Source organism: Patella vulgata, chromosome 9 (assembly GCF_932274485.2).
Source record: "Patella vulgata chromosome 9, xgPatVulg1.2, whole genome shotgun sequence".
NCBI classification, from domain to species: Eukaryota; Metazoa; Mollusca; class Gastropoda; family Patellidae; genus Patella; species Patella vulgata.
Genome location: NC_065887.2, coordinates 15210022 through 15234185, shown reverse-complemented (window position 1 = coordinate 15234185; position 24164 = coordinate 15210022). Strand labels below are relative to the sequence as shown.

The following is a 24164-nucleotide window of genomic DNA, read 5'->3' as shown; positions in this document are numbered from 1 at the left end:
TTGTTCACATTGATTCACAATGATTTGACAGCATGCCGGTGATCTTTCACACTCTTTTAAAAAAATAATACATATGTGCATGATTTACAAATAAGGAGAGTGATTTTAAATTTTAAGGCGACGTAGATACCCCCCCCGGTTGACATTCTGGTGTGTGGCAGGCACTCCCGAGCGATTGTGCGCCTCAAACTGCACAAATTTTGCTATTCTAAGATTTTTATCAACGTCTTTTTGTTTTTTTCAGGAATTTATTTAAAGATCTCCTGGAACCACATCAGTTTAATTCCATTTCAGGTGAGTAGGAATGTTTGTATTCGGAAGGTCTACAGGATTTAAATCTAGCCCTACTAGTAATAAGTATAGCAGTATTACATCTGAATGGAGTTGTGAGTTTTATGTCCCAGTGTTATTGCTACATGAATTTTATGACATGATTATTTAGAATCTTGTTTGCACCATCTCAGTGAGATTTGGTGATCCACGAATCTGCTCTATTGCACAACCACTGTCAACCAGGATGATAGTCAAAAATGCCATTTTAAATATTCAAACTTGAGTTTGTGCTTACTCCAGAGCATCTAGATTAGGCAAGTTTATAAAGACTAATAGAATGGTATCATTTTGTGACTTTATTGTTTTAACGAGAGATCTTGATTTGTACAATTGGATCTTAGACTATAGAACATCAAATTAACTCTCAATTGAACTTATTCTATCTAAAATTAATGAAATATATAAATTTATAATAACAGACAGCTACTCCCTTCTTATAAAGGGAGCCACAGTGGCTCAGGAAGAAGCTGGTTCGCTAACCAGGATGTCTCGGGTATAACATTACCTCATTTTATTTCATATCCTGCTCATAAAATTATTCAGGTAATTCGATTTCAGGACAAGGTTATAAAAACATTAAAACCTGTCATAATCAATCTTTGTAGTTTATTTCTGTCTTATGCTTCAGTTTTAACATTTACAAAGTATACAAATTATGACAAATTAATAAAGTGACTTTTTGAAAAAAATCGTTGAAAGAAAGGTACATTAAAGTCAACTTTTTGAAATAGCCTTTTTGAAGATCTACACCTAATTAAAAATCAAAATATTTTCAATTTTTTTTATATTTCACATTCTTGTAAGTTCATTCATGTTGTTACAATTGTGAACATGGTTCCTAGAACTTTAAAAAGTCATCTTTTCTTTGTAGATTACTTTCATAGCCTCTTTTTTATTTTAATTCCTTTTTGAAAAAGTTGTTTTAAAATGATTCACAGCCGAAAACATGTTTGCAAAATTTAAGTCCCAATATTTTTTTTTCAAAATTTGTGTTAAAAGCTCATTGTGCATTTAATCAGCTTTAAGTGTTTTAACACCTGCATGGCAAATTGTCTTTACCTGAAAAATAACCTTTGTTTTATTTACATGTCAAGGTCAATATGTTAAGTATTTTGGTGGAGATTCGTCTTGACTGAATTTAGTCAATAGATCTTTGAACTTGAAAGTAGCAGTACGACCTAAGCAGTACATATTAAAAGATTGAACCGATGTGTAAACTCAAGCTAGGTTAAGGATTTAAGTCTTAAGTCAGAATTTCAGTAATCTGGCACAGTTCTAGTTAGCTTTCTCCCTTAATCTTGATACCTGTTGTTGAAGTGCACATAAAAATTTATTATCGGCTGCATTCTCAAATCTATCAGTTATAAACTGTATTCTCAACCTCTGGCATCACAGCTTAACAGAATGTGTAGTGGAGTTGAGGTAGCAGTGTCCGAAAACATTCAGGCTGGCTAAATCCTTCAAAATTTGATGTTTTGTCAAGTTAAGTGATTATTTAGACTTCCTTTATCCTGTGGAGGGGATCGGGGTAGTCTAGTGGTTTAACATGTTAAGTCAAGTGAAATGGTTTTGATTCTCTGCTTGTACGTGACAAGGAAGGAGTAGGGTTGCCTGGCAAACCTCGTGAGTTTCCTCCAGGTTCCCTGGTTTCTTCCCACTGCTGAAGACTCCTACACACAAACGAATTATTGAAATAAAATTGAACCATGTTAGTCCCGAAATGACCTAGTTTGTGTCGAGTGCATGTTAGACCTCATTCTCTCTCTTTCTCTCTTTATCCTGAGGAGTTGCAGCTTAATCATACCACCGAACATGAATTTGTACATCCCATTTGTTATGAATTTGAATTAAAATGGAAACTTAGTGTTCCACTTGTTGCTTTCTGGCAAACTGGTAACATTGAAATAGGGAAATTTAACAAGAAGATTTAACCTGCATTTGAAAAGTTTTATGGTGGTAATCACTACCTCATTGGTTTCAGTCTGCTATTGTTAGAGATCTTGTTTATCCAAACTACTGTATAATGTTTCCATTTGATCATACTCAGCTGTACCAGGTAGGGTACGCTTGTTCTTTCATGAATCCTTGGTACCACTTTACATTATATATTTTCTCTCTTTTGAAAATATAATTCTGACAATTTGAAGTTGGAAAAGATGAACGTTTCTCAATTTATATACAAAGTTATATATGTTTCCACCACAAACATATCCTGTTTAGATAAGAATTTTTCTATTTTACTTTTGATTTTCTACTTATTTGCTATATATCTCATTTAAAACCTGAGGTTTGATCTCTGTGTTAGCTAAGGAAGTTTCCCAGAATTTTCTAACTTGGCTTCTCCTTGTCAGTTGTGAAGGACAGATATCCTGGTGACAAAAACAGTGTTTAGTTGTTCGGATGGAACAAAATGCCAATGTCCTGTGTACATATTGGTGTGCATGTAAAAAAAAAAACCTTAACAAGTGGATTTCTAGACAAAATTTCTATTATCGTACACTGCAAGCTGTCTTCATTAACCTACTTCAGAAAAGTAGGACATAAACACTGTTTCTTTTAATTTCATTATGCCTGATAACTAAAATCATGCCTTCTCTAATTATAGTAACAAAAACCAATTAGATAAATGTTTCTTGCAGTATCTGCGTTTTTTGCTAACTATAAAACCAGATAAACTTCCTAAAACAGACATAAAAGGGTCATGAGGAATACATGTGGTAAAAAGATGAAGATGTAAAGCACCCATTTCATTTTGGATTTGTCTTCAATTCCACAACAACATGTGGTTTTTTTCAGTCAGACGGAGCCTATGCGCTATGTAACCTATGAATATCTACTAAAGTTAATCTTTATAAAATGTTTTATCCAGATGAGAAACTGATAATACCATTGGAAGTATGGGTTTTCCATCTGATCATTTCCTTCGACTTATTTCCTTCGACTTATTTCCTTCGAGTGCTAAAATACCAAGAGTTATGGGCACATTTAAGACACATGTACCCCTGTTAATGATCATTGCATTTATATCTCCTCAGTTCTCATATGATCTTTAACGTGTATGATAAACTGGATTTTTTGCTCAGGTATGTTATTTTTGAATTCATGTTCTTCACCTTGTGCCATTTCACTTATAATTCTATGTTTTATTGAGAAATTTTATTTTAAGATAATTTCCAGTTTTATCTTGAGAATTAAGATAAAAGGCATTAAATATATACATTTATATATGAATATAATCATTTTCATTTATTTGTGAGCTGAAATAGTTAATTATATTTTTTTGATTAGTCTTGATAATTTGCTTATTTTGGGTTTGTATATTTGTAGTTAAAGGATGTATAACTCTAGCTCAGTTTTATCCATAATATTTGAAATTAAAACATGAATTACGATTGATTATCTTGGTCCATTTTTATGAATATCAACATTATCCTACAGAGAAAATATGAGCACCTTATATCAGATATTTAAAACAGAATGAACATATTTTAAAATCTGATTGGACAATCCAGGAGCAAAGGACAGCTATTCAATTTGGACTCAAATATTTAAACGACCCTAGAGATTGCCATTTGGTGTATTGGGACAAACATAACTGATTTGAAATTATAGTAAAAACAGAAACGATTGAATGTAAATCATATTATATACATTCATAATACATTATTAATGTGTTGCAACCCATTTGCTTCAATTAAATTTCTAGGTCTCAAATATTAGCAATTTAGCTCCTTTAAATTTCCAAAGAATGGAGCTATACACCCTTGAAGTATGGGTAAAAAATTGCTTCTAGGATCTTACTGAAATCCAGTGCATGACTTAATAGATTTCAGTGCCTTCCACAAATCATCATTAAGGCTGTTTGATCATATAATCAAAGCCTAATTAATTAAAATTTCTTCAGGCCATTTTGACAGAAAGGTTGTTTTAATTAAAGAAGCAGTTGGTCTACTTTTTAATTGAGCTTATTTTCTTTTCTTGATGATGTTATAATTTATTAAAAATGTGTAAAATATATAACTTAATGATCAGCTTTTACAAATTTCTGACAATATTAATTCCAGCTTTTTAAAGGGACAGTCTGTAGATTTTATAGGACAGTGTGAGCCCTGTAGGACACTATAAATAAAAGGGGGTTTAAAGGTTTTTTTTAAATGCAAGTTAATAATATAATGATAAAATTGTAAAGTTTCTGACAATATAAGTTTAAAGGGACAGTACAAGGATTGTCCAAGTACTTCACAGGACACCCATAAATAAAAAGTGTGTTTCAATTTCTTTTTAATATATAAATTAAATGCAAATTGTGATGTGTTTTTCTGGTGGGAAAGGGGATTTAATCTGGCTTTTAATATTTCTAGCCCCACAATTTCTTAATCCGCTCCAGCACATAACTGTATGTATGTAAATAAGCTTTGATTATCTGAAAAATTCATGTTCATAAATTGATCACATTTGTTATTCAAATGTTTAAACTATTCCATATTTAGCTGTGAGTATTAAGTCACGTTCCTGGTATGTTTAAATAAGTGTTTTCTTCTGTTTATACTTTATTTACTAATTATTTTAATGCAACAGCTGTTTGGTATAATACTACAAAAGCATATTATCTATAAATATCTCCACCCTCTTAGGATCTTAAATGACTTTTATAAAATTCCATTGATGTGTGAAGTTAATATAATAGTCATGATTATAGACTAACTTTATTTAGATTTTAATTGTAGTTAATTATAGATTTCAAACGATGTTTTATTTCTTTCTGCTTAAAAATATTTAAACTTTAATGAAATAATACCATTAACGATACATGGCCTTCACAGTGCCGAAATCAAAAGTATAAAATTACCATCCTTGAATGACATTTAGAAGTACTTAATGTGGAGGTATAACATTCAAAATAACACAACTTTATGGATTTAATATGTCATGGTTTTAATACTTTTACAGGTATATCTATCTTGGTCTTGATATATTTACCTGTAAGAATATTGAAATATATTCATAATAACACAACTTTATGGATTTACTACTACTTGGTTTATTACATACAACTGTGTTATTATGAATATATTACCATTGATTGCAAAACATATCCAAACTTTGAAAATTCCTGTGGCAGAAATAATAAATTAAAAGTAAATTGTTCTTGATCCATGACTTAGACCACTCCATCATGAAGTATGACTGATATTAATACAATTATATATCATTAAACTGCCTTAGTTATAATAGATAGATAATTAGATGTAGGTTAATTGCAGTATATATTTTTTGTTTCAACCATTAATATGATTTATGTGTAGTTTTATTTTATAATATAGATTGATCTATTGCTTTATAGGTTGTTTTTTTTTGTTTATTTTTTTTAGTTCAGTCAACTCACTTGTTACAAATTCTTGAAACAGTAAATATTTGAACAGGCCATGAAATTTGCTCTAATCATACAGGTCTGTTTAAAGGGCTAATCCCGATATTTTGGGGGGAATAAAACTGCTTAATTTGGTTTTAAAATCCCTTAAAATCCTCTAGCTATGGGCCAAGCAACTAACTCAATATTTGTGATAAGTTTTCAAACCACTTAAACCCGTCAGTCTTAATCTGGAAATGGAGACCGGTGTCCCAAGCTGTATTATGCGGTGTCTGGATAAAACCAGACTTTTATTTTATAAAAATAACATGTAGTTGAAATTTACCTTTCGTTATCAAGTACAGCACATGGGTTATTCACTACATAGACCTCTCAAGGAACGGGAATCGATTATCAGGTCACCCAACGAAAAAACTGACCCGAAATTTTAAACGGGTTACGTGTCCGGATAAGCAATTTTGACATTCACGTCCAAACGACTCAATATTTTGAGCTGGAATTTTGAGAGAAGGTAAATACCCCATTCCTCTATATTTTGGTGCTTAAATTTAATACGTACTCCGACTTTTATTTTTGAGACTCTCTTGATATCGGGATAGTCCCTTTAATGCATTCTTTCTGTCTGTGTGACGGGAGCCATGATGGCTCAGTGAGTAAGGCATTGGGTCACTAACCAGAAGGTCCGGGGTTCGATCCCGGTGTTGGTCAAGAAAGTTTCCAGGGATTTTCCAGCATGGATTATCCTGGTCAGTGGTGTGGCATCAAGTCATTTGGATGATAAGAAAAAGCGAGGTCTTGTGTTCACGTTGGCATGCACATAGAACATAGATGAACCCTTGATGGTTAGAATTTGAAACAAGAGTAGGCCATAACACTGTATGGCATACCTCCGTCTTCATTAACTCAATTGGTGCAGAAAAGTAGGACGGTAAACCCGATTTCATTTCTGTCAGTGTTTCATTAGATTTTAATATCATTTTTCGGCGACAATGAAACATTCTTGTTGGGTGTGCAGGCTGTTACGGTTTAACTACATTGGACCTCCTTGTCTTTCTACAGACAATCAAGTTAACATATTTTTCTGAGTCAACTTTTCCTGCGGGTGCAATATTTAAAGTTAATTTTAGTACATTATTTTGTTAGAATCTTTTATAAATAAAGATTGTCCATTTTGTTGTTTTTGTGTACAAGAGGAACTGGAATGTGTAATGATCACAAAGACATTTGGGACTAAAATTATAATTTGTTTTCTTGCTTTTTTCAAAATTCTTTAAATCAAATTTCTCAGGATTCATGGTGGTTTGAATTTTAATGATAAAATCTTAACTATTTTAGCAAAGCTTTTGTTATTGACACAATATTTGGATTATTACCAAAATAATTTTTCTCATCTTTTATTTCATTTGGAAGAAAATCCCCCTTGGATTAGTCAAAATATGCTGTCTGCTAAAACTTATCCGATATGATCTCCAATTTAATTTTTTTAAAACCCCTTTTAAGCCTTGATGTTTTCTTCATGACTATATACTCATAAAAAATAAATGATCATGTCGATCATCATAAAATTCTGTGATCTAAATTTCATAACTATCTCATAAACCCCCCCCAAAAAACATGAACTATACTCATAAAAAAAAAAGATGATCATGTCGATCATCATGAAATTTTGTGATCTGTCATCTCCACCTTGTGTAAGAATGACTAATGTGTTCAGATGCCTAAAAATAACAAGTTAGTTTAAAAACCTTGGAATTTGTAAGTCAATTAGAGTGTGTAGAGTCTGAACTCTGAACGGTCCAAACTCTTAAATTAACAGCATATTACTTATTATTCTTTAAGGTCAACAACGTATCCAATGACTTATGGATCTGTACAAATAAGTTTTCGAAATATTACAAGCTGAAATCATCCAAATCGGATCGCCAATATACATATGTATTGTTACAATCTAGAACAAAAAAAATGGGCTTAATATTTGAAAGTGAACTTTTAATTAGATTCAATAAACACGCCTGACCAGAGCTGAGTACATGTCAACACTTTAAAGATAAGATGTTTATTGCAACGAGATATCCATTAAGGACAGCATGCATACACATGCATTTAGACACAGTCGGGTCACATTCATCTAATGATACAATAATACACAGAAAACACATACATAAGTAGTACATTGATAGAATACAGGTTTATACAAACAGTATTATATGTAATTAGAAAGCGAACGGGATAGAGAGACTGGAGATATTTCTTCCTGCATGAATATATTGTAGTGAAAGTAGTCTACATATATAAACATCTTATGTTTACATATATGTCTAGTATTTCATTATACCTACCATGTATACTATCATTACTATGTTCAATCAGTTATAACACATACTGAAGTTTGTAATTATATCTATTTGTCAGAAATGAATAATGATCTTGGCATGGTGCAAACTCACAATTCACAACTCTATAGCAGTAATATGTACTAGTATGTTTGGGTGTAAAACTATGGATTGAAGATGGGTATAGGTAAATATCAATTAGGCTATACACAATAATGATTTTGTTTTTAACCACCTCAATCTCTCAACCAAATTGTTGGAACTTCTGCAGAATTGTAAGAGATATTACATTTTGGGGCATTTATCAGAAATATTTGTTTTGCTTTTAATTAGATTTCTGTATAATTACTTTCTACTTTATTGAAATAGTCCAAAATGAAATGGAGTTTAACAGCCTACTTTTCTGCACCAATAGGGCTGATGGAGATGGGCACATGCCGTGTTCGGTGCTATGATGAGAGAAATTTGAATCCCAACTGTCAAGGGTTCTTTTATGTGTACACAACTAGAAACTGCTCCTCCTCAGGCCACCCGGCTTGAACCACTGAAACCATGCTGTTCCAACACATGGACCTCTTGATCAGTGAGCCCCACCTTACCTTACTCACTGAACCACCATGGTTCCCTCTCATCTAACACCTGGATCCACACATGGACCTTCTGGTTGGTGAGGCCCACTTTATCTTACTCACTGAACCACCATGGTTCCCTCTCGTCTAACACCTGGATCCACACAGGGACCTTCTGGTTAATGAGCCCTACCTTACATGCTCACTGAGCCACCATGGTTCTCTCTTATCCAACAACTGGATCCACACATGGACCTCTTGGTTGGTGAGCCCCTCCTTACATACTCACTGAGCCACCCTGGTTGGTGAGCCCCACCTTATTTTACTTGCTGAGCCACCATCCAACACCTGGATCCACACAGGGACCTCCTGATTGGTGATTCCCACCTTACCTCACTCACTGAGCCACCATGGTTCCAACAATAATCAACCATCAAAAAGACATTATGAGAGCCAACGTGAATACTTCTTTTGTTAATATGAATGGATTAAAGAATTTTGCAATTACTGAGTTAACAATTAATATGATAATAATAGAGAGTGAAGAATGTAATTGTAGTTGCTAAATAGGTCAATTTAACATAAACATGATAAATTCTTTTAGTCTTTATATGCGTACATTCAATATTTACTTTAAGTTAACGAAAACCAGGCCAGATAAAGGACCAATTAAACAAGCATTCCAATTAAAGGTTTTGTTAATTCACATTCACAGTTTACTTGAACCAAAGAAGTTTAGATCGAAATTTACTTTCACGCTAGTAGACGATTAGAATTCATGTATAGCACGTCTAAATGGAATAAACATAGTAATTGATTGTATTCTGAATGTTATAAGTCAATTTCTAATAATATATTGGGGAAATAGCGAAATGAAATAAAATGAAATGGGGTTTAACGTCCAACGCTCCAAACTTGGCTAATGAAGACAGGCATAGACCATACAGTGTGCCTATGAGGGAAATTTTGCCTGGACAACAGCACTACGGCCTACTCTTATATCGAATTCCAAATGTCAAGGGATCTTTTACGTGCATGCCAATGTGTACACAGGACCTCGGTTTTTCGTCCCATCCGAACGACTGGACAGCTGTCCTTGTCAGGCCCTCCGTCCTGCATCACTGACAGGGGGGAACCCTGGTTTTGTTCAAAGCATTTGATATTTTTAGATTTTTAGAACATTGTTTATAGTCAGAAACATATATTTTTGTTTGTGAGGCCTTCATGCAACAATATGTATGTTTAACATTTTAATGTTGGTTTTTGATGAGGAAAACAGCAGAAGCTGTTGACAGATCAACACTACTCAGTGAAAAGCCCTGGGAAATATTATACCATACTGTTGATTGATATATTTTCACCAAAACAATACGCTTTTTAACAACAGTTGTTTGGCAGTCATTTTGCAGATCTAGCACTAAATGTAGGGATTATTTTACATCTGATCTCTTGTTATTTCTGGAATATATAAAATGGTCAGATGTTCAATTAGTATATTAGTGAAAGATGTTGTGCACAAAGCAGGATAACCTTTAAAAATACGCTTTTGAACAACAGTGGTCAGGCGGTCATTTTGCAGATCTAGCACTAAATGTAGGGATTATTTTACATCTGATCTCCGGTTATTTCTGGAATATATAAAATGGTTAGATGTTCAATTAGTATATTAATTAGTGAAAGGTGTTGTGCACAAAGCAGGGTAAGCTTTAAAAAAAAATGATGCGAAGTTCAGCTTTGGATTATCTTTTATGTTTTGAGCCCACCTAAGGTCTAGAAATGGCTTAGAGTGTAGAAAACGGTACTCCTGGAAATGTTTTATGTCCGTGCGTATATATACCGCTAGGTTAAGCTTCTTTGATTTTTTTAACACGTGCCACAGGGTTCATCTAAGTATGTCCTGGAGAGTGTTAAGTACGGCTTTGGATTATCTTTTACATACCAGGAATTGAGATCTCGAAAGGCTCAGAGAGTAGAAAGCAGTACTCCTGGAAATGTTTGATATGCACGATCCGAGACAGCTAGGATAAGCTTCTTTCTTTAACACTTGCCATGAAGCTCATCTACATGTGTCCTCGGGTGTGTTAAGTTGGATTATCTTTCTCATATCAGGGCGTGGGTCTTTATATTCATTTAAATGGGTTTGATAAGTTCTTTTAAAGATACATTATGTAAGATTTAGATAAAGAGCTGACCATTCTTGCTATAATAGCTCAAAAATAGATAATGTAAAATGAAAATGTTGAAAATTTCATTTAAATTACTTCATTCTGAGCCAAGTTATAACTCTTTGTAGTGTTGTCAAGATGGGTGCATTGTGGTAACCAGGGCACTGGTATATTCGAGACTTAGCCTCGCTTTCCCATTTTTAAATTAAATTTTTAAATGGCGAACCGTTCTAATCTAGTTAAAATCTTGAGTATCCAATGTCATCGAGAGTGGATTATGGCCTTGTTTTGTTAATAAAAATGTCTAATTAATAGTTTATATAACATTTCAGGCTTAAAGATAGATCTGCAATAGGAAGATTTAGCTCTTGCATAATGTATGTTTAACTGTTATTATGATGTTTTATTTTTGAAATAATAGAATATTTTATAGGCTGTAATAGGTTGTTACAAATTTCATTTAGTTAATAATTTATTTAAATTGTTTATACTTCCAGGCAAATTTTATCATAAACAATGCTTAATTGAAAATAAACATGGTTAGTAAGCAATTATTGATAATTATGGAACAATTTGATTAAAGCATCAGTGATTTCATTGTTAACATTTATAGATAAACATGGTATATTTATTATACACCTAGTTAGAGTGGATTTTAAAGAGACAGTTTGTTGAAATAGAAAAATTAAAATTCAAATAACATGCTGTTCTTGGATGATAGTCTGTGATTTAAAACAGACTTTTTCATAATTACACCTCAACACAGACAAATTTCACCTCTGGGAACATTTAAAGATGCATTATGTTAGAAATACACAAAGAGCTTGCAATAATTGTTCAAAAATAGATTTATTGCACAATGAATATATTGAAAATTTCATTTAAATTACTTTATTCTGAGCGGAGAGAGAGAGATGTTGTTTAATGTCCACTCAACACAAACTAAGTCATTTTGGGACAAACATATGTTTCAATTTTATTTCAATAATTTGCATGCGCGAAGGGTTCTTTAGCAGTGGGAAGAAACAAACCTCTACATTTCTCAAATACTATGTTTGAAAACTCTAATCCTTAAATTGGTTGGTTATCAAAATAACATTCGTTTGCGAGTGATGTTTGGAGAGATAAACAATTGGTATTTGTTTTAAATTATTGAAAGTACAACTGCTTAAATTGTCATTAAACTGTTCTGAATACATATTCAGCAATTAGCATGATCAAAAGGTGATTAATGATGACAGATTATTCTGGTTTGCTTAGATTTATTGCATTTTAAAGTACATGTATAGCTATAGGATTAAATTATCAAGGTAATGCCCTCTATTAGGAAAGATTAGAAAGCTTGATATTACTGGTATATTTATTTATTTATATATCTGCAGTCATATCAGGAGTAGAAATAGTATCTTTGTTTTACCCTTGACACGTGCATATTTTCTAACTTCTCAAGGTCATTTATTGTTAAGTCTCTAAGAATAAATGCATATAAGTAGTAGGGAGGTGATTGTAAAGGGTTGTTGAAAGGTTTAGTTTAAATCTCCAATCATAAGCACACACACACACACACACACACACACACACACCCACACACACAAAACTGCTCTATATACATGTATAGTATGGTCTAGTTTTCTAAAAAGAAAAATTAAGAAATATATAATATATTATTTGAAATTAGGACTATATTATTTTAAGGGTCATTATTTAATTTTATCGAGTTATTTTTTTCATTTGATTATAATTTTTCTGTAGATAAATTATTAGAAATAGTTTGTGTCTGTATTCTCACATCAAATATTTACCTATCCAGTAAATCTTCTACAAAATCGCTTTTGATTTTCATCTAAAAATGTGGCTCTGTTAGCAATGTATTAATTGATGAACATATTATTTGTTTTAACAAGAAAAAACAATAATGTAAATTAACATAATTATGTTCATGGAATAAACTTTTGAATACTACACTAAAGTTTATTATTAAACTTGACTGATACTGATAGATTAATTTCTTAGTTGTTCATTTTCAAAGCCTGTCGGTCAAAACTTCAATGAGTGACCTGGTTTGTGTAATCTTATTATGTTAATCCCATCTTTAAATTAATCCTTGATAATACTTTAGGATTTCCTGATATTTTATGCAATAATATCATTTATAGGTTAGGTGATTTCATAGTGAAATATAGCTTAATCTAAGCTAGATTATACAAGGAGATAAGTTTTTAAAAAAATTTTTTATACAACTTACACTGACAGATAACCATTACCTGTAGTTGTACTTCTTGACGGTTGACTTTTACTTCAAACGAAACAGTATCTGTATTAATCGGTTAATTCACATCACATACGACCTTTAACCTTTACCAAATTCATGTTTGATAGAAGCCAGTGTAGAAGAGAAGTTGGTTGGTTGGTTATAATATTAATGAGATTTGCATGTAAGTAATATTCTACCTGAAGCCTGTATGATATCTTTATCTATATATGTGAATGTTTGATCGACCAGACTGTTGAGAATTTCACGGTTAATGGCAGTTATCTGTAGTATGCGTATACCCTCTACGAACATTTATTTGATAGATCTGTTCACAGTGGGCAGAAGGATAATAGTGTCTTCTGCTGGGATAAACTCTTATCATTGAGTTGTTTGAACTATATTCTACCGAAATAGTGAGTTTTTAATAAGTTATTTTGATATTGTTCTATTTTTTTTATTATTTATTATAAACAGTAAACAATTAGATACAAAAACGGGATATAAATACACAAGTACAACCCTTTAGTTGAGAAGTGGGGTGTATCAGAATATTCCCATTGCAGGTCTTTTTTGAAGTTAAAAAGATATATAAATGATTAATTAGGCGTTTTATTAACATGACTCTCTAGACAATTGGTTTTTATGATATTGAATGGATTAGACCAGACAATCAAGAGATTATGTCAAAACAGTAAACTGTCCTAACTTCTCTTATAATAAATAATTTGACTGAATTATCAATATATTCATTTTATATTATCTATTTTGGAACTATTGATATTATGGAAAGAATGGTAAATTCTTTGTCTAAATCTTACCTAATGCATGTTTAACTAAATGGAGTGATAGTTATAGCAAGAATGGCCAATTCTTTATCTAACTCTTACATATAATCTACAACCTCTGACAGTGTCATAGTTATCTTTCTCAATACTACCTATAACAGTGTACCAGGTAGTTATCTTGTCATCTAGTTTTCTATTTACATGTGGGTGTTTTAAGAGTTTGTTTTAAAGGCGTGAAGCATGGTTATACACTTGAAGAACCTCATTAAATTACTGAACTGAATTTTAATTGAATACAGTGTACTATTAAGTAACAAGACTTGACAATTGGTGATGCTTGAAATTAAAACTCTTAATTTTTGTGTCTAGTTAAAAGTAGACAGTTTTATTAGTCAAGATTTTGTGTTGACACAGTTTTATTCTGGGTGATACTTTTATTCATGAGATAAAGAAGCATATTAATGATAACCAATAAAAATCTTGTGACTGCTCTAGCAGGTAAAGTTATTACCAGAATTCTATACAGTGTTTATGTTCATGAAGTGAAGAAGCCTATTGATTTCAATATTTGTCTGATGATTACTAACATCATAGTTATAATTAATAGCTTTTGATCACCTTAAAAAATCTTGTGGCTAAAGCTCTCATCCAATTGCAACAGCCTCTATGGCTTCTTGCCTGGATGTTTTACATGCTGTGGATGTATGTGTGTTGTCTGGCAACCTATATTTATCCAAATCTGAATGATCTTGCTCATTTAAGATTTTAAGTCGAAGCATATTGTTGTTAAAAGGTTAGTAGATTATTCTCTGATCTATAAAGCAATCATGTCCTTGACATAACAGGATAATATAATAGGTATGTGTTGTTCTTTAATTTGAGGCCAGGATGGATAATTTTCTAATTGATATAAATGAATGCTTGAAGTTATTGACATTCGACTAGTTAATTTCCTCAGCCTGCCGATAAATCACGATCAACGTCGGCTGCCATTGTTATTCAATTTTCACCTACATTGTTGTTCTCTGTTCATGACTGCATGCACTTAAAGCTTTATTAAAACTACCGCAAATAAAGCTGTGGTCAGGTTGTAAGAATTGTGTGCTGAAATTAAGTCTGGGCAGAGCAAATAAAAATGAAATTTCCATACCATAAAATGCGTGGAAGGCCGTGTGGAATTGACATGACAGTTGTGCTGCTTATCATGACAATGCCATTAGCGACCTTCCGTCGCTGACCAATCATTAAGATCATTTTTCATTCCTTCGATAAAGTCTTTCCTATCGTGTAATTAATTTTTTCTTTTCAGCTTGTGAATAATGAAAGACCTTTTTCTCTATCAGTAATTAAGTTTTCCTCGATTAGACTTTTTCCTTTCACCTGTGGGAAATGTTTTGATAAAACCACTAAATTTTTTAGATAATAGTTTGATCAATGCTTAGATACGGAGATAGATCTATTTCATTTGATTGTCATATTATCAGAAACTGGGAAGGTTGTGGTTGAACACAAGGAGTGGAGTACAGTTTAAAAATCTTCACTTTGTCAGTGGTGTCTGTATGAGGTGTGTACGTAATTGTTATGCTGTGCATTGGCTATATTCCTATCAGTATCTTGATGATTGAAAAATCTGCCATTGTATGTATAATTTCTAATAGGTATTTTATTTTAAACCTAATAAAAGATGGATGTTTTCTTGCAGGTTTTCTATTTTATACAGATTAACTAATATATTAATAATTGGTGGAAACGGCTACAGTGTGCCTATGTTTGGCAATAAGTCCAAAATTGTTCTCTTGTACTGACCTTATACAGTCCCAGAGTACCATTATTGTTGATAAGTGTGCCTTTTAATTTTATTTTTCAGCAGTTGCGCTAAGCTGTGGTTGAAGGCTTGTTCCTTTTTTTGTACTCGTATGTATTAAATTTCTAAAGACATGTATCTAAAGAAAAGTTTTTTTATTTTCAGATTGTGGTCGCTAACAGAAAGTCCTGACTGTTCACAGCTCAGCATAGTGGCAACAGCGTTCGTGCGTTCATCTGGTCACAGATCGTGAGATCAGTAATTGCGCCATAGACTTTAAAAAGCTAAGTTGCAGACTTTGAAGTGTAACTAACTGTGTTAAAACCTCAAAGCTTAGATTAAACACCATTTCTTTGTTGTCAGGAACTTACTTAAGTTAACTGTATGACAAATCCCAAAATGTCCGATAATAGTGATTCTGGAAGCGAGGACAATTTCTATAACGGAAAGTCAAATGGAAAGGACTATGATATTTGTAGAGATTTTCTGCGCAATGTCTGTAAACGAGGCAGGCGGTGCAAGTACCGTCATCCCAGCTCCAACGAATCGCGGGACTCATCTGGCCAGAAAATAGTATTTTGCCACGATTACCAGAACACTGGATGTCATCGACCAAATTGTAAATTCTTACATTGTACGCGTGAGGAAGAAGAGAGCTATTACTCCACTAGAGTACTGCCACCTAGATTACAACAAGCTGTTGCCATGGGATACGGAGGTGGCGAGACTACCAAGTTTGATATACCCATCTGTAAAGATTTCCAAAAAGGACAATGTGTCCGCGGTCTCAAATGCAAATACAGACATGTCAAGAGTGAATTTACAACTAACGGAATAAGCGAACGCGAGAGTCGTTTTGATGAGCGTTTCGAAGAAGAAAGATATGAAGGGTTTGATCGTTATGAATATCCTGCAGCAAAAAGAAGACGTGTAGACCTTGTTAGTTACCCAGGATTCGAGGAACGATATCGTCCAATGTCGTATCATATCGTAGAAGAAGAAAATTTAATGTTGCGTCGCAAGGTCGAGGAACTAAAGAAAACGATAGCAGATTTGACTGCAACCAATGAAGTGCTTCTAGAACAAAATGCTCGCTATCGTGTGTCCAAAGCGAATGCTGTGCAGACACTGACCAGTGGCGATCTAACTCATTCAGTGACACAAACACTCACACCTACAGTAAACCCAGGCGGGCAAGCAACAGCACACTCGATTGGTCATTTAAATCCAACCATATCACAGCAAATTTCCATGAACAGTGACTTGGCCACTCAGCATGCTTTGCAAACAGCGCAGCGTATGGCTTCAGGGGCAGGACTTAACGTTACCCCAACTATCAATGCTTCTATGGTGCCAGTTTCCATGACACAAACCATGGTGCCAGTGTCGCTTGGTCAGAGCAATATCTCCATGCAAACCCTCCATACCGGTTGTACATTAACACGCAGCATTCCACAGAGCTTCGCGGCGCAGCAGAGCAATCCTCTTGTATCATATCCTATCATGTCTCACTCAATGAGAACAGCGGCAGGTGCTCCCAGTAGTCTAGCTCATTGACCTTTGATTGTTAGCCTGTAAATAGTACTATATATAGTAAGTATCTATTGAAAATTATACTTACTGTTGTTATTTTATATACATCTATTGTTTATGACCTAACGGCCACCATGCATGAAAAAAATACCCTTTTTTTTTAGCTTTCCCTATTACAAAATACATTAGATGTTCCAGCTATTGAATAAAGACAATTTTCAGTTATAGAACAGGTTGTGATTTCATGATTCCAGAAAATAAATAGAATGTTATATATTTGTTTAGAATCCTGATTGGACATTCTTTGCCCCCTGCCTTTTAGCAAGAGTGGGGGAGCTATTAAATTAGTGTATTTCTATCCTTCTGCTACTCTCTTTCTCTTTGAAAGACAAAAACTTTTCGGAAGCAACCAAAGTTTATCGCAACAAATTTACGGTAATACTTTAATAATGTTCACTGCCAAGAAGTTAATACTCTCTGTTTGATATTGGCTATAATTATCTTGGGTCATATTCGAATCTGGAAATTTGATTCAATTCATTTAATGTAAAGCAAGAAATAATTATGTATGTAGTTATCTACCAGTCCTTTACTCTTAATCGATAACTGCCAAGACTCGATATAATCTATTTATAAACATGAAATCTATTTATAAACATGAAATCTATTTATAAACATGAAATCTATTTATTAACTTGATATAAGTACAGTAGATAACAATAGCTTCATGTAACCTTTAGTTTACCATAAGACCAACTGCACAGTTTAATTAATATTAGACCTTTCTTTTCCCCTTGTCAGTAGGGCTAGGGCTAGACAGAGGACCTAGCAGAGAACAGCATCTAGTCGGTCAAATGGAAGAAAGCCATGTACACCTTGACTTCATAAAAGAACCTACATGTATGACAGATGGAATTCAATGAAATGCCACAGTCTTGGCAAAATTTCTCTCATACATGTATGCCCATCTTGATTAGCCCTGGGAACGAATGGTTAATGTGTGCACGTTGGATCAGAAGGTCTGTCATTGAGTCAAGTGGGGTGGTTTCAATTCCCTGTGTGTATGTGACAAGGAGTAGGGTCGCCTGTCCAACCTCATGGGTTTTCTCGGGGTCCTCTGGTTTCCTCCCACTGCTGAAGACACCTACGCCCAAGCCCATTGTTGAAATAAAATTGGACATTTCTCTCTCTCTCTCTCTGGGAAGGTGCAGAAAAGTGGAACATTAAGCCACCTTGACACAATTGTTATGTACTGTAAGAGAATACACATGGTGGGTGAAGTGTCAAAAGGGTGTATCTAAGAATTTCTAAAGATTAAGAAATAGAACCTTTTGCATTTCAAAATTACCACAAATCAAGATAAAACATTTGGACACATGATACCCAGAACAGTTCTAATTGGTGTAGAGATACACAGCTTAGACAGAAATGTGCATATTAATTGGGAGAGTTTAAAAATGCAAAAAAAGTGTATTTGACTAATTTCTCGAGATACACCCTTTTGACACTTCACCCAAGACATGTATAAGTTACTGGCATTGAGTGATTGTGTTAAACTTTGTTTCCTAAAGGATACATTAATAGGGCTTGGTCATTAATAGTTTTATTGAGTTGTAAATCATGCTAAGAGTGATTATATATAGGTGTCGTTATAGAGATTCGAGCTCAAGACTGATTACTTCTTGTTCTGTGTGACGTTAGGATCAGTATCAAACTGTCTCCTCAAATAATAAATAGTTATAATCCTTTAGTGGCATTTAGCAATTTGAAACATAACAAAACTATACAGTTATATGGGACAACAATCACTGGTTTATTATACACAAGCACCACGTTTCGATAAGTATTCTCTTATCGTTATCAAGCACAATGATAACGATAAGAGAATACTTATCGAAACGTCGTGCTTGTGTATAATAAACCAGTGATTGTTGTCCCATATAACTGTATAGTTTTGTTAATAAATAGTTACCTTCATTATTGTATAGTTGGACAACTTAAATAGGACTTGCATGTACTTCACCTAATGTTTTTCATGGTTCTTGTAAGGGTCAACTTTCCAGTCGTTTCCTACCAAGAAATCTCTGCATATCGGTCTCAGAGCATTTCAGAAAACTTTAAAATACTAAACTTGATTATATAATCATTATTGAGGAAAGCAAACAATACAGTCCAATTAGTAGTTCTGTTCCGTTTAAACAGGTTGAACTTTTTAAAAGCTTGAAATATGAAAGAAGCAGTTCAGTTTCTACCAAGGCTCTCATTTCACTCAAATTTAACTGTCAATTAATTTCAAAGAATTTAACTTTTAAAACACAATTAGCACTTTTTGTCCCCCGCCTTTCGAAGAAAGCAGGGGACTATTAAAATGGGTTCGTCCGTCTGTCTGTCTGTCCGTCTGTCTGTCCGTCTGTCCGTCCGTCTGTCTGTCCGTCTGTCTGTCCGTCCGTCTGTCTGTCCGTCACACTTTTTGGGACACAATAACTCTCTTCCTAATTGAGCTAGAATGTTCAAACTTGGTGTATGTGTTTATTAGGTCAATGCCTTGATGGAGTTCGAAGATGAGCATTTTCCGCTTAGGGTAAGCAGAGATAAGCAATTTGATTGGTTGATGCTTTGGGACACGATAACTCTCTTCCTAATTGGGCTAGAATGTTCAAACTTGGTGTATGTGTTGATTAGGTCAATGCCTTGATGGAGTTCGAAGATGAGCATTTTCCGCTTAGGGTAAGCAGAGATAAGCAATTTGATTGGTTGATGCTTTGGGACACGATAACTTTTAATTGAGCTAGAATGTTCAAACTTGGTGTATGTGTTTATTAGGTCAATGCCTTGATGGAGTTCGAAGATGAGCATTTTCCGCTTAGGGTAAGCAGAGATAAGCAATTTGATTGGTTGATACTTTGGGGCACGATAACTCTCTTCCTAATTGAGCTAGAATGTTCAAACTTGGTGTATGTGTTGATTAGGTCAATGCCTTGATGGAGTTCGAAGATGAGCATTTTCTGCTTAGGGTAAGCAGAGATAAGCAATTTGATTGGTTGATGCTTTGGGACACGATAACTTTAGTTCTAATTAAGTGAGATTGATGAAACTTGGTGTATAGATTTATTATATGAATACCTTAACTAAGTTCGATAATGAACATTTTTTGCTGAGGGTAAGCAGAGTGATAAGCAATTTGATTGGTAGAAACTTTGGAACACAATAACTCTCCTTCTAATTGAGGTAGAATGTTCAAACTTGGCATAGGTGTCTATTAGGTGAATGTTTAAACTTGATGTAGATGTTCATTAGGTGAATGTCTTGACTGAGTTCAATAATTAACATTTCGAGCTGAAGCTAAGCAGAGCTAATCGATTTCATTTGTCGATGGTTTGGGACAAGATAATCTTGATTCTATCTGATAGAGAGTGATGAAACTTAGTGAAAAAAATAAATGTGCGATTAATTAATATGTGTCATCTATTTATTTTGCAATTTCGGCGGGGGACATCAGCCTCACTGTTGGCTTGTTTTGGATGAAGATTGTTTACTCAAAGTGGTTAAGGAATATTTACTTGTGAACATCATAAGCCTAGCTTGCAAGAATTAAGGTTGTATGTGATTAGGAGATACCAACTCTGAATGTACAAAGTTGTGACATTCATTCCTTTCAAAACAGTTTTGCCGAGTCAAGTCTTAGGAAAAAATCTCATTCTGAAATGTGAAATGTAGAAAAACATTGGCTGATCAGTCGAATGCATATTTAATTTACAGATTTAAATGAGATGCACTACACCTTTATTTCCTGTTAGCATGGTAATTCTGGTGCTAATTGTTGCTTATAATAACATCTGTATGATAATGTGATGTCAGATATTGAGTCCCAGCAAAGTCGTAAATAATGCAAACAGAAAATATTTGTATAGTTTGGGTGGGTGGATTTACATACGTGTAATTTGTAACCAATAAAAATGGGAAAGAGGTGTTCCAGCCTAAAATATTATTGTTGAGATCGTTGAAAACCATTTTTGTCTCCATCTTAATTCATTTTGCTAAAATTGACAGAATCTAAATTCTCTAGCGACATTGATTGAAAGGGAAAATGACCTCAACCTTTCAATAAGGATTTGTTCCTAGATCAACAATTGATGCTATTTTGTCCAGGCCAATGGCTGTAGTCAATTTGGGCTGGGGCCATCAACACTAAATATGACTTTACCATGAACATCATTGATGTTATTTCATTGAGACCAATTTGTTGTTGTCAATTTGGGCTGGAGCAATTAAGACTTAAATATAACGTAGAAACAATGAGTTTACCAAGTACATCATTGATGTTATTTTGTAGAGACCAATATATGTTGTTGTTGTCAATTTGGTCTGGAGCAATCAAGACTTAAATATAACTTAGAAGCAATGAGTTTACAACCTAACTTAGAAGCAATGAGTTTACAACCTATCGGTTGGTGGCCCTTTAAGAGAAATGTATGATTCTTGATCTTTATATTGTTTATTAACATGTAAAACTTTGGAGTAATTATTCGATAATTTGTTATTCCAGGTTACCAAGTTATGGACAGACATAAACATATAACTATGCACCCAACTATAAACTTGGATATTGTTGAAGCAGTTAATCTACCGAACATGAGAAAGATTCATCTCGTCATGACAGACAAATGTATTTACCATGTGTACAAAGTTAGTTGAATTACCACCCACAAAACTTCTTGCCAAGTTGTGGAATTCTGATTCTGAAACTCTACATAAACTCTGTGTGACCAATAATTGGTAAAGTTGTAAAAGAAACCGAGAGGAGAGTTAAATTAACAACGAGATCACCCACTGATTTTCCGTTTAGTAGCACAGAGCTGTTACTGATGATTTCACAAAGTATATGTATATTTATGTATATAGAGTGTTGGCATGTTGTGGAATTCAGAAAATCTTGCAGAGTTCTGTGATAATATGGAATTGGTGAAGTCCAGGAACCAGAAAGAGAAGTTGACAACGGCACAAACCTATGGTTATCCTTGATAGCACAGAAATCTGTCACTGAGGAACCGATTCACAATGCATACATATATAGTATGCCTTCTTATTATAGCATGTAGAGAAATTTATGAGCAATATATTTTAGAAAAACAAGTTGATGTTGAAAAATGAGCATGAAAACCTTCATTAAAAATAATTCATTCTTACAGCCAATTGACATTAATTTCTATACTACCTCAGAGTAAGCAAGAGTCAGTTCTAAAATTTGAAGTGTCTATATAGAGCATGGTAGTCACCAGGGATTACATCTATACCAGGTTGATATCATCTGTTCAATCAACAACCAATTAAATCACTTTAAATTGTTTGATCTGCAATAATATACTAAATCAGTAGTAGCCGATCAAATCACTTAAACTCTCTGCATTAATTATTAAAATGGTAACCCTGAGGTGCAAAAAAGGTTACGATACAATGGATTTCCAAGAATGACTGTAAATACCTTTATAGAAAATTTGTGGTGTTGTATGGTTTATTGACAATATTAGTAATTACAAAAGAGCAATATATATATATTTAAAATGTGTTCTTTGATGCAGATTTCAATGTGTTGCTATCTTTTTACTCATCATATCAGATTTTTCAAATGTTTATGATGAATAATTTGTTATAAATGATTTTACTAAAGTTGGGTTATTTTGATCTTTTTCATCAAGTTTTAATAAATTGGAATTATTTTTCTCTGTGGATGAGAAATGTTATTGTTCATGTTACTTTTTTTAAAATCTTTATTGTATAGGGCAAACGAAAATAGAAACAAAATTTCTCCCCTCAAATTGAATAATCTTAATATTAAGTTCAGTTCATGAAATCCATTGAGAGGCATGCGATGTTTGCGTTACATGAGTTGCATCTGTCTTCAAGATGTTATTACTTAAAATGTTCCATTGACATTGAACATCGGGATCTGTGAACATTTTGATGTAAATGGTGTTTATCTAAACTATGAAAATTCACAAAATCCTTTTCACTCTTATTTTGATTAACTGTGCAAGCGTAACAGAGCAAGGTTATGATAATATAGATACAAGGTGTGCAGCACACGTGTCATGTGGGTGTGTATGTATATATACATATATATTTACTTGTTAAATACTAAGTACTAATTTTATATAATTATTAAAATAAAACCCATATAAGTCAACATTCTCCATTTGATAACGGAAATCTCTATAACACATTATGTTACAAAAAAGCCCCCAGATTTTAGGGTTTTGATACTCTTTTGAATTTCATATTATGTGTTGACAAGCAAATTTGAGTGTACAAAAAATGGTCTTGGTACATGTTTTTAATTCCAAGGAAAGTTAAGTAGTTAAATGCAATTTAAAGAAATCAATGTACACTGAAGTCTCTTTAAATTGCTTAAAGTTCATAGTTATATTTCAAAGTTTCAATTTCAACAACTCTTGTATATGGTTCATATAGTTAATTTCAAAGTTTAACCAACTTTTGAACAAATGTTATATCTTTGAAGTTTATATTTTTGTAATTTAACGGAATTTGCTTTGATCACTAATGGTTATGTATTACTACTTTTAGTTTAAAAGCAGTCTTATGGAAAAGAAGATTTTTTTCCCCATGTGTTTTGCTTTTCTTATTAAGTTTTTTTAGAAAGCTTATTTTTTGTTTGCATCTTGATGAAAAAAATATGATAACTTGTAGCAATACTATACTTGAATAAATGATTGCTACAATAACACTGACTTAGTTTTAAAAAAAAATAATCTTAGTAAAAGTAATGCCTTGTTGAGTCAACATTTAATACTGGAGGGTGTTGGTTCCAAAATAGGGGGTGACTTCTTGATTTGTTACATTCTGAAATTTTAGGCAATAGGACCACTAGCAACAGGGCAAAAATGACTGTGGCGCCCGGTGCTTTATGTGAGATAAGATGATTAGTTTCTCGCATGTTAAATAGTGTCCGAGCACCCTGCTGTCAGCTGTCACTCAAAGACTGCTATTTAGTAATATTGT

The 24164-nt window shown here is 33.3% G+C and overlaps 1 protein-coding gene across 10 annotated transcripts in view; it reads left to right on the top strand.

Moving 5' to 3' along the window:
- LOC126832585 (zinc finger CCCH domain-containing protein 10) overlaps positions 1 to 23887 on the top strand; it is a 69131-nt gene extending 45244 nt beyond the window's left edge. For 6 of the 10 annotated variants that reach the window (XM_050563424.1, XM_050563426.1, XM_050563425.2 and 3 more), the window contains 3 exons: positions 245 to 294; positions 15780 to 17207; positions 21694 to 23887. In XM_050563424.1, coding sequence (XP_050419381.1) covers positions 15999 to 17171 — 1173 coding nt within the window. In that variant the 5' untranslated portion in view covers positions 245 to 294; positions 15780 to 15998 and the 3' untranslated portion in view covers positions 17172 to 17207; positions 21694 to 23887. Of the gene's footprint in view, positions 1 to 244; positions 295 to 3144; positions 3417 to 8201; positions 8225 to 13186; positions 13207 to 13419; positions 13439 to 15779; positions 17208 to 21693 lie in introns of those variants that run through there. The other 4 variants (XM_050563431.1, XM_050563432.2, XM_056103202.1 and 1 more) reach the window with 4 other exon arrangements.
- Positions 23888 to 24164: the final 277 nt, after the last annotated feature.